The sequence below is a fragment of the Sceloporus undulatus genome, chromosome 4 (assembly GCF_019175285.1).
Source record: "Sceloporus undulatus isolate JIND9_A2432 ecotype Alabama chromosome 4, SceUnd_v1.1, whole genome shotgun sequence".
In the NCBI taxonomy this organism is placed as follows: Eukaryota; Metazoa; Chordata; class Lepidosauria; order Squamata; family Phrynosomatidae; genus Sceloporus; species Sceloporus undulatus.
This window is the reverse complement of record NC_056525.1, coordinates 484,730-499,542: the sequence shown is the minus strand read 5'-3', so window position 1 is coordinate 499,542 and position 14,813 is coordinate 484,730. Positions and strand designations below refer to the sequence as shown.

The window sequence follows — 14,813 nt, the reverse complement described above, 5'->3', positions numbered from 1 at the left end:
ATAATAATAATAATAATAATAATAATCCAATTAATTAACTAATGCCATATGGGGGCAAAAGGGGGGTGCTATGGATCTATATGGCTGCAAAAGGGTTACTAGAAAAGGGGATGCAAAGCAAACCCCCTTCCTCTGAGTTTAGGACTTTTTCTAGGATGGGAATTTGCAGGGAAAGAACTCGGAGCAAAACCCAAAAGCGGATCCAGTGACCCCCCCCTTTTTTTTTTAACCTTTCCATGTGTTTTTGGACTTCATCTCCCAGAAGCCTCAGCCAGTTTGGCCAGCAGCCAGGGACTCTGGGAGCGGAAGTCCAAAACGTCTGGAGAGGGAGCAAAGTTTGGGAGCCCAGCTGGGGAGGGGCCAGGCCTTGGGGGGCGCTCTGTCCATTCTTCCTGCCCCTCCCAATTGCTGGGGGCGGAGGGAGAGAGGGGCCGTCCTTCTTGGAGGGGATTCCCTTTGGCCTCTTATAAGGAGGGGAGCAGGCGGAGGCCGGGGCTACTTGGCAGCTGGGATATGGGGCGGAGAAGGGGGCTCTTCTGGCCGGCCCTGATGCTGCTGATGCTGCTGGGGCTGCGGGGGGCCCGAGGAGGAGGAGGAGGAGGGCTGGGGCTGGAGGTGAGTTTCACTTTCGCTTCTCTGGGGAGGGAACAGAGGATCTCCTAGACCCCCCCCCCCCATAATAAGGGGCGCTGGGTGGGGAGGAAGGCGCGAAGCCCCCGGGGTCCTCTGTCCCTTGGGGAGGGTCCTCAAATGGAAAGGCCACTCGGCCACTTGGGGGGGGTCTCAGGCACGCGACGTGGGTGGTCCCTTTGCCTTTCGCTGAGGCGGACTGGAGGCTTTATTCCTCCCCTTAACCCCCCCATCCCAAAGCCCCCCTCCAAGGCCCAAGCTTCCCCTGGGCTTTTCCTTTCCTTCGTAGCCCAGTGAACCCTCTGTCCTCCTTTTCCCGGACCCCCTTCGCACCTCCCGCCAATGTCCTCCATTCTGAGTAGGACGGAGGCCAGGGGCTTTTTTCCTTCTTCTTGGGATGTCTTCCATTTTGTCCTACGTTTTCGGGGGCCTCGTCCTCCTTTAGAGTTGGGGAGGTCTGGTCACCCTGACCCTAGGAATGTGGGCACAGAACCCCAACCTCTGTGGCACTTAGGGGGCGCAGGGGGTTTCGTGGGGGTGCCAAGGGGGCTTTAGGGCATTATGGGGGGTTTTAGGCGAGGGTCCCTGTCTTGATTTTGGGGGGCTCCTTGAGAAACCACCAACTGCAGACACAAGGCCCCAGTGTGACCCCCCTGTCTGTCCCCACTGGGTCCCTGGCTTCTGTGGCTGCCCCGTGGCAGATGGGGGCCCTGGGCTTTCCCCTGGGCGCTCCCAGTTTGGGGATTCCCCCAAATCCCTGGAGGCTGAGGGAGCCTCTTTCCCTTTCTGATTCGGCCATAGGGCTCCCATGTGGGTCTCACCCAGTTTCCCACCAGGGTCCTGCCCCATAACCCTCTTCCACAAAACTGGGCTTGGTCACCCCACTCCCCCCAAAACACACCCTCCACCCCCACAGGGAAGGGATGCTTGGATCCTGGTTTCCCAATGACAGCCCTAGCCCCACAAGCCTCTCCTGCCCCCTTTAAAGCTGAGTGGGGGAAAATCCCACAGATGGCTGTAGGGCATGCACTGAAGCCAGCCCCACTTGGGCCTCCACTGGCCCACCTTTCTTGGGGTGCCCCAAGGGAGACCCCCAGGGGATGCCCCCCCATTGCCCTCCTGCCAAGGAAGGAGCTAAAAGGGTGTGGCCCCTTCCCCCAGCCTCTGTTCAATTATTGGGGACAGTGGAGGGGTCCTAAATAGCCTTAAGGCCCCAGATCTCCTCTTCTCTAGGAAACTAAGCAGGGTCAGCCCTGGTTATGGGTTGGATGGGAGACCATCGGTGAATGCCAAGTGCTGGAGGCTCCATGTCAGAGGATGAAATTGACAAAAGCACCTCGGAGGGTTCCTTGACTAAGAAAAGCCCTGGGAAATTGAAAAGCCTAAGAATTGATGATCTTGGAAGCTAAGCAGGGTCAACCTTGGTTGGTCCTTGGATGGCTTCCTTTTCCAGGACCTGTCCTGCATTTCAATCCAGGAGAAGTGTCAAAATATCCTCCATTTTGAGCATGACCAAGGAGCATGAGTTTCCATTTCTATTAGTGTTTCTGCCTTTTCTTTGGTAATGTCCTACATTTTGCCTGAATGTCTTCCATTTTGCGCAGCCTTGTCCTCCTTTGTGGTGATGAGGACGTCTGCTCACCTCCCGGCTGCCTTCTGTGGATGCTTGGGTTTGGTCTTCCTTGGCCTTGGTTTGGGTGAGGGGCTTGGAAAGGTCAGTGGGCTGCGGGCGACAGACCACCAGTCAGCAGCCCAAGGGGCCCTTGGGGTTACTCAGACTGGACAGTGGGGGGAAAGGGGGGCCGGGCCAGGACACAGAGGGATGGGAAAGGAGAGAATCCATGGCTATGGATGGAGGCGCTGGCTTTGCTTTTGCTGGCGCAAGATAGGCCCTTAGTTATGGGAGGGTTGTGTCCTGGAATTGCTCAAGAACTGTGTTCCAGGAATTGCCTTTTGGCAAAGAGCGGCCGGAGCCCCAGGAGAGGACCGAGGGCCTGACCCCTTTCAGCGCAGCCACCAATCTGCCCTATTAGCCGCTGGCCAAAGAGGAAAGAGGCAGGCTGGCTTTTTATCTTCTTTATGGCCAGACAGGGACAGGGAGCGGCAGCAATGATGGGGAAGATGGTGGCAGATAGCAGGCGTTCATCACCTCGCCCAAAATAACCGCCGGAGAGGAAGCCACTGGTGCAGGCATTCCCCGGAGCAGAGGTTCCTGCGTTGGCGGCGGCCGCGGCGGCAGCCTAGTGGTTTCTAGCGAAATGTGGGCTAGGCAATGTGTCTGCTATGTGGATTAGTAACTGGTTGACTGGCCAAAGCCAAAGGGTGCTCAGCCATGGCTCCTCTTCTTCCTCCTGGAGAGAAGTGACCAGTGGGGTGTCCAGTGGGGCTCTGTCTTGGGCCAGTGCTGTTCAACGTCTTCATCAATGACTTGGATGACAGAATTGGGGGCATACTTATCAAATTTGCAGATGGCACCAAATTAGGGGGAATAGCTAATACTCCAAAGGACAGGATCAAGATTCAAAATGACCTGAATAGACTAGAAAGCTGGGCCAAAGCTAACAAAATGAAATTCAACACGGAGAAATGTAAGGTACTGCACTTAGGAATGAAAAATGAAATGCACAGATATAGGATTATGGGGGACACCTGGCTGAATGAGAGACTTACACATGTGAAAGGGATCTAGGAGTCCAAGTAGGCCACAAGTTGAACATGAGTCAACAGTGTGACATTGAGAAACTGGAGCCATGTGTCCAAAGGAGAGCGACTAAAATGGTGATGGCTCTGGAAACCATGAATCCCTCCCAGGAGAGACTTAGGGAATTGCTGGGGATGTTTAGTCTGGAGAAGGGAAGGTCAAGAGGTGATATGATAGAGCCCTGTTTAAATACTTGAAGAGATGTCATATTGAGGAGGGAGCAAGCTTGTTTTCTGATGCTCCAGAGACTAAGAAATGGAACAATGGATGGAAGCTCCAGGAAAAGAGATTCCAGCTCAACACTAGGAGAAACTTCCTGAGAGTAAGAGCTGTTTAACAGTGGAATATATTCCCCTGGAGATTTTGGTGGAGTATCCTTCTTTGGAGGTCTTTAAACAAAGGCTGGATAGCCATCTGTCAATGGGGATGCATTGGTTGGGAGTTCCTGCATGGCAGAAGATGGGTTTGGACTGGAGGACCCTTGGGGTCTCTTACAACTCTTTGATTCTATGATTCTCTCTCTTTCTCTTTCCTCTGGGCAGAGCCTGGCACTGGATCAGGGGAGGGACTGCAATGCCACCCACTACAAGCAGAGCCAGTGGTGCTGCAGGAAATGCCCCCCAGGTAAGAGCTTTGGGCGGGTGGCCCTCCTCCCTGATCTCTCTGGGACCCCTCTTTGGACTCCTCCCCCCCCCCCGAGGCTTGGAGGACTCACCTATGCCCCCCAACCTGTTGAGCAGCCCCCACCCGAATTACAAGGGACCAGTGGGCAAGGCATCAGAGGCTGTGTGATCATCTGTCGGAGATGCTTTGATAGAGAGTTCCTGCATGGCAGAAGGGGGTTGGACTGTACAGCCCTTGGGGTCTCTTCCAACTCTTATCATTCTATGATTCTGTGCTCAACTTGGTATAGGGAGGTCAAGGTCCAGGGGTGTCATTTCAGTGGTACTTTGGATCCATCCTGGGTTGCAGTCCAAACTGTACGTTGTCCCGTGTCTATTTGGAGAGACCTGGGAAAAGGTCTTCTCAGACCCTGAGTTGCCTCATAATCCCCTTTGCTCAGTCCAAGGAACTGGCTGGAAAGAGGGGCAGGGGTCTTCCCCATCTTTGCTCCACTGAAGTGTTTTTTTGGGAAAGGGGTCAAAGCCCCGAAAGCCAGCATCCAAAGGGCCGACGGTCCCTCTGCTCTTTGGTCTGTTGGTCATTTGCCGCTGCTCCAAGGGGTACGAGGATCTGAGCCCCAACACTGCTAGAAGGAGAAATACTGACAAAGCAGTAGGAGAAATACTTCCTGCCTGTAAGCGCGGCATTGTAGTGGTTTAGGTGTTGGCCAACAAGTCTGGAGAGTGGGGTTCAAATCCTGACTTGGCCACAAAACCCACTGGATGGCCTTGGGGAAGGCACACTCTCTCAGCCTCAGGGAAAGGCAGTGGCAAGACACCTCTGGACAAATCTTGCCTAGAAACCCTGTGATAGATTCAGTTTGGTTTGCCTTAGGGTCCCCACAATTCTGCAATGACTTGTAGGCGCACAACAACAACAAAGAATCACAGCATCAGAGAGTTGGAAGGGACCCCCAAGGGCCACCCATTCCAATCCTTTCTGTTGTGCAAGAATACAGAGGATCCTAGAGTTGGGATCCATTCTCATCCTCTTCTGCCATGCAGGAATACAGAGAATCCTAGAGTTAAAAGCAACCCCAAGAACCATCCATGTTAATCCCTTTTGCAATGCAGGAATACAGAGAATCCTAGATTTGAAAGCAGCCCCAAGGGCCCTCTGTTCCAACCCCCTTCTGCCGCCAAGCAGAATGCATTGTGTAACAAACTCCCTTTCAAAGTGACTGCTGTTGCTGACAGAATTCCCACGATGCTCAAAACGTGGGTGACTCTTCTTCTGCGGAGGGTCTTGCACTGAAGCTGGATGAGGATTGCTATGCAGCCAGAGGGCAGCCCCGCTGCTCTTCCCTTCCAGCCCCCCAGATGTTGCTTGGCTGCACTCATGTCATTCTCGAACCCGCCACCCCATAACACACACCTCACCCCAGCCCCCAATTTCCCCTTCCCGGATCTCGTGGCACGTCCCGACGTTGTCTTGCAGGCCAGAAGGTGCGCACAGAGTGTTCAGGGACTTCGGGGGACACCGTCTGTGAGCCCTGCGAGGGTCAGCACTTCCAGGCCAGCTGGACCAAGGAGAAGTACTGCACCCCACACGGGGAGTGCAGCGAGAGTAAGGGGCCCTGCCACGTTCTCCTCCCATGGCACCCAGAGCCCCCCACTTCCCAGCTGCTCATTCCTCTCTCCCTCTCTCAGACGCCGGTTTGGTGGTCCATGCGCCCGGGTCAGCCACACGGGATGTCAAATGCCGATGCCGCAACGGCACCCACTGCTCCAGCCACGAGTGCCACACCTGCAAGAAGAACACACCATGTGGCCCTGGCCAAGGGGTCAAGCACGAAGGTGGGGGGTCATGGAGGTGGGAGTTCTTGCTTAGATGAGGTTTTGGCTGGATGTTGCCTCTTCCAACCCAGAGGCCTGGCAGTACAGTGGTCACTCTGCATTGGCTGGGGTTGGGGGCAAAGGACCCCCGGGAACATGGGAAACCCCCAAATAAAAAGCCACTGTTCTTTTTATCTAAGAGAACACCTCTCTAGGAATCTCCAGGTCCTCCAGCGCAACTCTGTGTTCAACATCTGCCAGACATTGACTATAGAGCCATGATAGAGGACCACAAATGCCTTGACAAGTGTTCTCTCTAGGAACTTCTAAGTCCTCCAGCACAACTCTATGGTCAACCTCTGGCTGAGTTGCCCTGGAGGACCTAGAGATCCCTAGAGAGAACATATCGCAAATAATGAAAACCACAAAAGTCAAAGCTGCGAATGCTGAGGGCTAAACCCCAAATGTGTACTTAGCATGTGCTCAGAGGCAATCTTGAGGTTTGTGTATTTGATACCCTGTTTATATGCAAAACATTCAAAGTGGCATGATGCACCAGGAAGATGCAAATTACAGCCCTCCCTCCCTCCGTTGCCACAGATTCAACCATCCACAGCTTGGAAGTATTTTTAAAATACAGTGGGCCTTTGCTATTTGCTGGGATTTGGCTCCAAGAACCCCCCCCCCATGGATACCAACAGCCATGGATGCACAAGTCCCATTAAATACAATGGCATAGTGAAATGGTGTCCCTTATATAACTTGCCAAGATGGAGGTTTGTTTTGGGGAATTTGCATATTTTAAAAACATTTTCAAGCCGTGATGCTTGAATCTGTGGATAAATCAAATGTGGATATGGAGGGCTGACTGTATATGAATTCCAAAAAAGCAAACCTTGATTTTGCCATTTGATATAAGAGACACCCTTTTACTCTGCCATTGAATGCCACTGAGATTTGGGCATCCATGGATTTTGGTACCCACAGCAGATCCTGGAGCCAAAGTCCAGTGGATATTAAGGGCCACAGTATTCACAAATGCTCCAGCCGGACAATAGGGAGCAAGTGGCATTATTCCAAGGCTACAAATGGTGGGTCAGGAAGGGAGCCGGCATGGCCTAGTGGTTTGAGCACTGGACCAGGACTCTGGGAGACCAGGGTCTGAATCCTGGCTCAGCCATGAAACCCACTGGGTGACCTTTGGCAAGCCACACTCTCTCAGCCTCCTCAGGGGATGGTAAAAGCAAGCCTGCTCCAGACAAATCTTGCCCAGAAAGCCCCATATAGGGTTGCCATAAGTCAAAAACAACTTGGAGGCACACAACAACAACAACAACAACAAGAAGAAGCATCAGAGTAAAACCTTAAACCTAGCCCAGTGGCAGATAGGCAGCCCATTTAGGTTTTTTCAGTACGGATGGCCAGTTGATGGTCTTACTCTGCGTAAGCCCATCTGAAGCCTTTCTACTTCAGCTACCATTTCAGAGCCATCCTCAAGGGCAGCCCCACCTAGAGCCCCTTGCAGTAGTCCAGCCCAGAAGCGAGCAGTGCCTGGACCCCTGCGGCCAAGTGACCCTCTGTCCAAGGATGGCTGCGATTGCGATGGCCTGGCTCTGGGGCAGAAGCCTCTTCCCTTGCTGGGTTTGGGGGTCCTGGGGGTGAGGAGGGGCTGCCGGCCGACCCCTTCCCTCTTTGGGGTCCCCTTCTTACCTCCATGCCACTGACAGAGGCATTGTTGCCACGGGGCAAAGGACCTGGCATCCTCAGGAATGAATTGATCTTGTCTTTCTCCCGACATCCAGGGCAGCTCACAATACAAATGAGGACCAAATGCAGCTAAAAGAGCAGACATAATTGTTGTAAAAGAATTAAGAGAAGCAGTTCTGTTAAACACAGCTATACCTTCAGAAAGTTCAAAAGCACTTCGAAGAAAGCAATGGGAATCAAAGTGCAGCGCATGCATCTGGGGCCAATTGGAGTTTCTTAAGGCTTCCGCCTTTGTTTCGGAGACAAAATATTTAAATATCAAAAATGCCAACGCTAAGCCCGCTAGAGTTTAGCTTTAAATCTGCAGAGGAACAACAGAACCACGTCTTCCTTCTGCAAAGCTTCTCAGAGAACTGGAACATGCATCAAAAACAACAAAGTAGTTTGCAGTTAATGAAAGCTTTATAATGGCTTGGATCTCCATTTGCCTGGGAAGCCTACATCCTCAGACTACGGGATAAAGGCTAGTGCAGGCAAAAGGAGAACTCTTCAGTCTCCTAGGAAGATGCGGAGATGATGGCCACCTATTTTCTCCTTTGCTAAAAGGAAGTCACCTGAATCACATGCTTTGTTTGTTGGGTTACAAGAGGTATTTGCTACCATGTCATCCAATTGTTGTTGTTGTTGTGTGTCTTCAAGTCAAAGCAGTGAATAGCCCTGTTTAAGTATTTGAAGGGATATCACATTGAAGATGGAGCAAGCTTGTTCTCTGCTGCTCCAGAGAACAGGACACATGGATGCAAACTAGAGGAAACTACACCTCAACATTATGATTTCTCACCTGCAATAATCCTGTGTCCAGTTCTGAGCGCCACAATCCAAGCTGGAGCGGGTCAGAGAAAGGCAACCAAAATGGTAGAAGGTATGGAAGCCATAAAGCCCAGTGAGAGAAGAAAAGGTTAAGAGGTGATATGATGATAGCCCTGTTTCAGTATTTGAAGGGAGGTCATATTGAGGAGGGAGCAAGCTTGTTTTCTGATGCTCCAGAGACTGGGACCCAGTGGAGCAATGGATGCAAGCTCCTGGAAAAGAGATTCCAGCTCAATATTAGGAGGAATCTCCTGAGAGTAAGAGCTCTTCGACAATGGAACACACAATTCCCTCAATGGAGATTTTGGTGGCGTCTCCTTCTTTGGAGGTCTTTAAACAGAGGCTGGATGGCCATCATCTGTCAATGGGGATGTTTTGATTGAGAGTTCCTGCATGGCAGAAGGGGGTTGGACTGGATGGCCCTTCTTGGGGTGTCTTCCAGCTCTAGGATTCTATGAACCTATCATGGGTGGGAGTTGGCAGGTTTTTTTAGGGGGCATGTGCTATTGCCATCCTCTGAGGGTGAGAAAGTGTGACATCATAGGCTCCTAGAGTTGGAAGAGACCCCAAGAAGGGCCCTGATCCAGTCCAACCCACTTCTTCTTCTGCCATGCAGGAAATCTCCATCAAAGCATCCCCACTGACAGATGGCTTAAAGACAGCCTCCAAAAAGAAAGCCTTCCTCTCCCAAGGACCTTAAAACTTGAGCAGGCTTCCATGGGAGATGCCTTCCTCCAGATAGCCTGGACCCAAGGTGTTGCTTATGGTGGTGGCTAACGCTTGTTCTAGGGTCCTGGCTTGTGCCCAAGGGTGCAACAACAGCTTAACGTGGTCATCCTTCTCTTCCACGATCCAGCCACCCACGAGCGCGACACCATCTGCAAGGACTGTCCGGACGGCTCCTTCTCGAACGCCTCATCAACCACTGCCCGGTGCCAACCATGGAGCAGGTACGGAAAATGTGGCAGAGATCAGCCTGGCAGGGAGACCCAAACCGTGGTTGGCAGGGGGGCTCTCCCCCATTCTTGAACCCTGGGCACTTTCCCTCCTCTTCCTCACCCTGGGGGTCTTGGAGACCCTCTCCATGGGTGGGTGATGGCGGCTGGGCTGAACCACGACTGGCGTGCAAACGGGCACCGCTGACCTCAGACACCTTTGCAGGAAGACCTGCCAACAACAGTGGGGGCAATGCAGTGGGCATGATTTGGAACCAAACTGACCATCCGGAATGCCACATGAAGGGGCAACCGCCTTCATGCCAAAACAGACTCCTTAGGTGCCTTTTGGCTTTCTTTCTTCAATATGGCACCTTTCTCCCAATTGGCAAAGGATGGGGTGGGATTCCACATCTTGCATTAAAACAGATCTCACCTTTCTCTGCAGCTGTGAAGACCAAAATCTTGTCCAGAAAGAGAGTGGGACACCATCTTCGGATGTAGTTTGTGGTGAGTGACCTTCCGGGGGCAGCCAGCAGGATCCTGAGAAAGAGGGGTGGAAATTTGGCAGGTTGACCCCCCCCCCAAGCCATTTAAGGGACACACGGAGGGGAGGAGGCTGCATGCTGGAGAGGGGCATTCCCTCTGTCCTTAGGGGTGCGCCATAAGCACGGCTTTGTGTGTTGCGGCCACTGGGGGGGGTGCCCAGATGGGTCACAGGGATTTGGGGGAGGGGTCACCACTGTTCCTGTTAAAGGGGAAAACTTGACCAGGGGTATCTAGTAGAGCAAAGTGGGGGGCAGGAGCAATTGAAGGGAGGGACGGGTGGACAGGAAGCTTACTGTTGGGGTCCAGGAATAACCCCAAAGTGTAGGGCTTTCCCTTGCCACTCACTCCTCTTCCTCTCCCCCAGATTTCCGTCTCCCTCCCCATAGAGACGCTGAGAGGACCCACCTGCTGGCACTGCTCCCCCTAGCAGCCATCCTTCTGCTGGGGGGCATCTTCATTCTCTGGTATTGGCAACGACGACACAAGGGTGAGTCTCGGGTCTCTGGGTCAGAGGGTCCCCCCAGAGATCTCTGCCTGTGGGGCAGGCCTTGTGGGGGTGGCTCTAGTGGCAAGTGGCTGGGGGGGGGGAGTCCCCGGAAAAAAAGGGGGGGCCTTGTTGGCGGAAGCAGGGAGCAACATGCTCAGTGGGTTCTGACTCTTGGGGTCCATGGCAGACACCCCCCCCTCAGGGGAGCCACTGGTCAGCAGAATGCCCCCAAGTGGCCTGTCATGAAGGGCCCCAGTCCCAGCCTGTCCCATTTCTTCCCCAGGAGAAAAGCAAGTTGGAGAGGTTTGGCAGCAGTGAAGCTCAGAGCCCAGTCTGGTTGTGGGGGGCTTCTATGGGGGGGGGCTGCAGGGGCTTCTGCCTTCAAATGGGGGGGGGCTGGCTTAAGGGGGGCAGAGGGTTCCCCTTCCTCGGAAGGACCCCCAGCTTCCTTTGCTCAGCCTCTGCCAGACGCAGGAGGCTTCTAATGATGGATGATGATTGATGGGACTCATAGGAGTAATAGTAATAACAATAATAAATGCATATCAAGGATAGTGTCACAGTATTACTGTAATAAAATGTTAATATTCTAAGGGGAGCGTTCCTCTGGATGCGTTATGAGGAGACGAGGTTCATTGGGAAAGATGAGGATGCTCAGGAAAATTGAGGGGCACTGAGGAAAGGGGGGGCCACGGTGGGTTGGGGGGGGTGAATATGTCCATGTTGAAGCATGAGGGCTATAGGGAAAGGGCTGGTGGGGGTAAATGGGGGGCTGTGGAGGGGAAGGAGGGCAAGGGTTTTCATGGGGCGGGGGGGGGGGGCTTTGGATCTGGGCCCCTTCCCAGTTTCCCCAGTTGACAGGAGACTCCTTGCCTTGGCTTCCCTTTAGGGCGGAGAGGGGGGCCTGCCCTTCCAGACCTTGAGCTATGGGTCGTCCCCCCCCCCCCAATACGCAATGCTGGACTGACAGTCCTACGGTCGTTCTCTATGGGATTGCTGCCCCCACTCCACTGGGAGAAAAGCCTCTGCTTCGTGGCTGGTATTGCTCCTGTATCCTGGAAAAGAAGCATGTGCAGGACCCTTACTCCATTGCAGCGATGGCTTTGGGCAGTCTCTCTCTATTTTTTGAGGGGGGGGATGACTTGCATAGTTAATGGATTAACTAAAAGGGTCCTGTTTTGCCCTCACTTGTGAAAGTTCAAAAGGGAAGGGCCCTAATCCCAGGGCTTGGCATTTCCTTCTACTTCCCTGAAGGAGGACAGGCTCAGCCCAGGTGGGGCCAGTGGTCAGAACCCAGAGTGGGTCACAATGGCAAGAGGGGGCTTTGCTTCCAACACCTTCTTGGGAGATCCCTCACCCACGAAAGTTCCCCTCTCATTGTGGGTCACCCAAAGAGGAAGGGCCCCACTCCCCTGGGTCCCCTGACCTTGATGCTTTCCCTTCTTTCTCTTCCTCCATAGGCCTCCAGAAGCCACAACCCAACCAGGTATGTGCCCATGCCCCCCTTCCCTTCCCTTCTCAGGATGTGAGTGAGCCCCAGGCCCCATGGGTCGATAGGTGGGGGGGCACTGCTAGTTGTGGGGGGGATGCCTCTGCTTGACCCCTCAAGTCAACCTCTCTGCCAGGGCAAGAAATTGAAGCATCCCTGCCAGGGGAAAAAGCCCACCACCTTCCAGGCCCAATTGTGTCACTGTCACATTGTTCGGTTGGCACAGAAATGGCACAGTGGAGGCCCCAATTCGCCCCTGGACCATGCCTCCCAACTGATGCCAGTCATCTGTTACCCCTCTTCAGGTCCAGCAGCCAGAGGAGGATGAACTCATGGAGGAACGCCTGGCCTTGCCCATTCCAGAGACGCTGGTGGGCGGGCAGCCGGTGGCCCAGGAGGATGGCAAGGAGAGCCACTTGGCCATCCAGGAGAAGGCCTGAATGGAGCCAGGGGTCTTCCTTGCCCACCCAGGAGGCAGCAGCGGCACCACCATCGCCCAAGAACAATGCCGCCGCTGGGAATTTTGGACCTGGACCCTCCCCTGGGGGCCTTTTTCATGCAAAGCCTCGAGGGAGCATTGCTTCCCATCACCCACATCAAAGAGGGAGCTGCAAGCAACGGGGCCTGACAGTCAGTGTCCCCAAAGCGCCAGAACAAGTGGATGCAGAGGAGGAGAAGGCCTTTAGTTGCAAGGACTGATGCTATTAGAGGGGGGTGGCTCAAGGGAAGGGGGTCAGAGAAGCCTTTTCCCCTTCTGGCTGGTCAGGGGGCCTGGCGCCATTTAGCTCATCCATGGCCCCTTCTCTCTGGTGGCCCACAACACATCTTTTCTGGGAGGCCGCATGGAGCTGGGTGGGGTTTGCGAGGGAGACCTCCACCCAGTTGCAGCTGGTCAGCAGGGGCCTCCAGTGGTCCAGTGGAGAGACCTACCTCCTCCTCCTTCCCCCCAAGTGGAGAGACAGGGCTTGCTGGAGTGGCCCCACATTTTGCAAATAGATGTGGGGAAGGAAGAGAGGCCCCTTGGCCTGGGGACCCAGCAAGACCCCTTCCTTCCTTCCCTTCTGCCCTGGGTCTCGGGGAGTCCTGCAAATGTGACCCACTGGCCTCTTGTATCAAACGCAACCAATTACAGGGTTTCACTGCCAGCGCTTTGCTGTGTCTGCTCCCTTGTCTGCCTTTCTCTGTGTTAAATAAATAGATATATTTTTTATTTTGGCAAAGCCATCAGGTGTGTTCTGTTTGGGGACGATGGGGTTTTGTCTCCTCTGCCTTCCCCTTCCTCACAGGGTATAAGGCTGAAAAGGCAAAATGGCTCCTGGTGCATCTGGACCAGGGATGGGGCTCACCTGGCCTTGCTCCAGGTGTTGGTGGACTGCAACTCCCAGCATTCCTCACCACTGTTTAGGCTGGCTAGGGAGGCCTGATGGGACTTTTGGTAATATCTAGAGGAAGGCTACACAATCCCCATACCTGACCTAGAGTCAGAGAATTGGAAAGGCCCGCTAGTCCAACCCCATTCTGCCCCGCAGGAACCCACAGCTAAAGTGCTCTGGAAGGAAGATGCCCAGCCAGCCTCCGATGAAGGGGGCCACTCCCCCCGCCCCCAGCCCCCTACAAAAGAATCTTCCAGTAGTGTTGGGGAAGAGCCCAGAGGCAATCCAGTCCAACTCCCTTCCATGCAGGAATACAGAGGGAAAGCACTCCTGAAAGATGCCCATCCAAACTGTTTAAACACCATCACCCTCCCTGGCAGACCATTTCACTAGAGTTGAAAGGGACCCTAAGGGTCATCCAGACCATCCCTTCTCTGCCATGCGGGAGTACTTAGCATCCTAGTGTTTGAAGGGACCCAAGGGCCATCCAGTCCAGCCCTATCCTAGCATTGGAAAGGACTCCAACTCTCCAAGGGCCATCCACACTGACCCTCCTCTGTCCGGCAGGAATATATACAGTCCTAGTGTTTGAAGGAACCCCAGGAGCCACCCAGCCTAACCCCCTTCAGCCCTGCAGGGATACATAGAACCCGAGTGCCTTTGGGGCTGAGATGGGGAGGGGGCTTCCAGGTGGTCTGCAAAGCAGCTGGCGCAGGGTGGCCAGATGCCCTCACAGCCCCAAAGGAAGGACCAGGCACTGAACAATGGAGGTCATGGCCACTCCTATAAACATAAACCCATGTATTGGAGACTTAGATAAATAAAAAGGGGAAGAAGAAGACCAGATCTCAAGGGCTGAAGGCCGCTGGGAAATGAGATGCAAACCAGACCCAGAGGAAACGAGGAGGCAGTCAAAGGAGGCACTTTTCCTTTTATTTCTACCATTCTTTTTCCTGTTACGTATAAAGAAGTAGGGTAGTATTGGGAAGAAGCTTCAGTTATTAATTCAAATGTGTTTACAGCTGTTATATATAATATATAGATATATATATATATATATATATATATATTATATACACACACATACAAACACACACACACACCACACACACACACACACACACACACATACATACACATACACACACACCTATGGAAAAAATAAACATAAACCCATGCTGCTTCATCATGTTCCAAATGGAGGGCATTTTGGAGCCCCTTCTGGGCAGGAGGCTGAAATGTAGGACTGGCCCCGGGAAAGGAGGACCTCTGCTCAGCCTGACCTTTGGCCCAAGGCAGCAGCAGCAGCAGCAAAGGGACGGCTTCCCACCTGCGGGGCACTTTGGCATCTGGCCACCAGGTGGCGCCAATGCCACGCGCAAAGGACGCCCTCCGCTCCCGTTCTGGAGATGCAGCAAGACTTCTTTCTTTCTTTCTTTCTTTCTTTCTTTCTTTCTCCCTCCCTCCCTCCCTCCCTCCCTCCCTCCTTCGGGCTTTATATGGTTTCCAGACCCTTCATCATTTAGGTGGCCCTCCTTTGGACACATGGCTCCAGTTTCTCAACGTCCTTTTTGAATTGTTTTGCCCAGAACTGGACACAATATTATTCCAGGTGAGGCCTGAGCAGAGCAGAA

At 53.4% G+C, this 14,813-nt stretch overlaps 1 protein-coding gene across 2 annotated transcripts; it reads left to right on the top strand.

Annotated features, from left to right (window-relative positions):
* The first annotated feature begins 302 nt into the window (after nt 1-302).
* CD40 (CD40 molecule) lies at nt 303-13,028 on the top strand. Of its 2 annotated transcripts, XM_042465694.1 has the most exons (9): nt 303-615; nt 3,874-3,955; nt 5,432-5,560; nt 5,644-5,790; nt 9,203-9,296; nt 9,730-9,791; nt 10,195-10,317; nt 11,778-11,803; nt 12,112-13,028. In XM_042465694.1, exons 1-9 carry the CDS (start codon nt 514-516, stop codon nt 12,244-12,246), a joined length of 900 nt encoding a protein of 299 aa, XP_042321628.1. In that variant the 5' UTR covers nt 303-513; the 3' UTR covers nt 12,247-13,028. The 2 variants fall into 2 exon arrangements, with proteins under 2 accessions (XP_042321628.1, XP_042321629.1); XM_042465695.1 differs by lacking the exon at nt 5,432-5,560.
* Nucleotides 13,029-14,813: the final 1,785 nt, after the last annotated feature.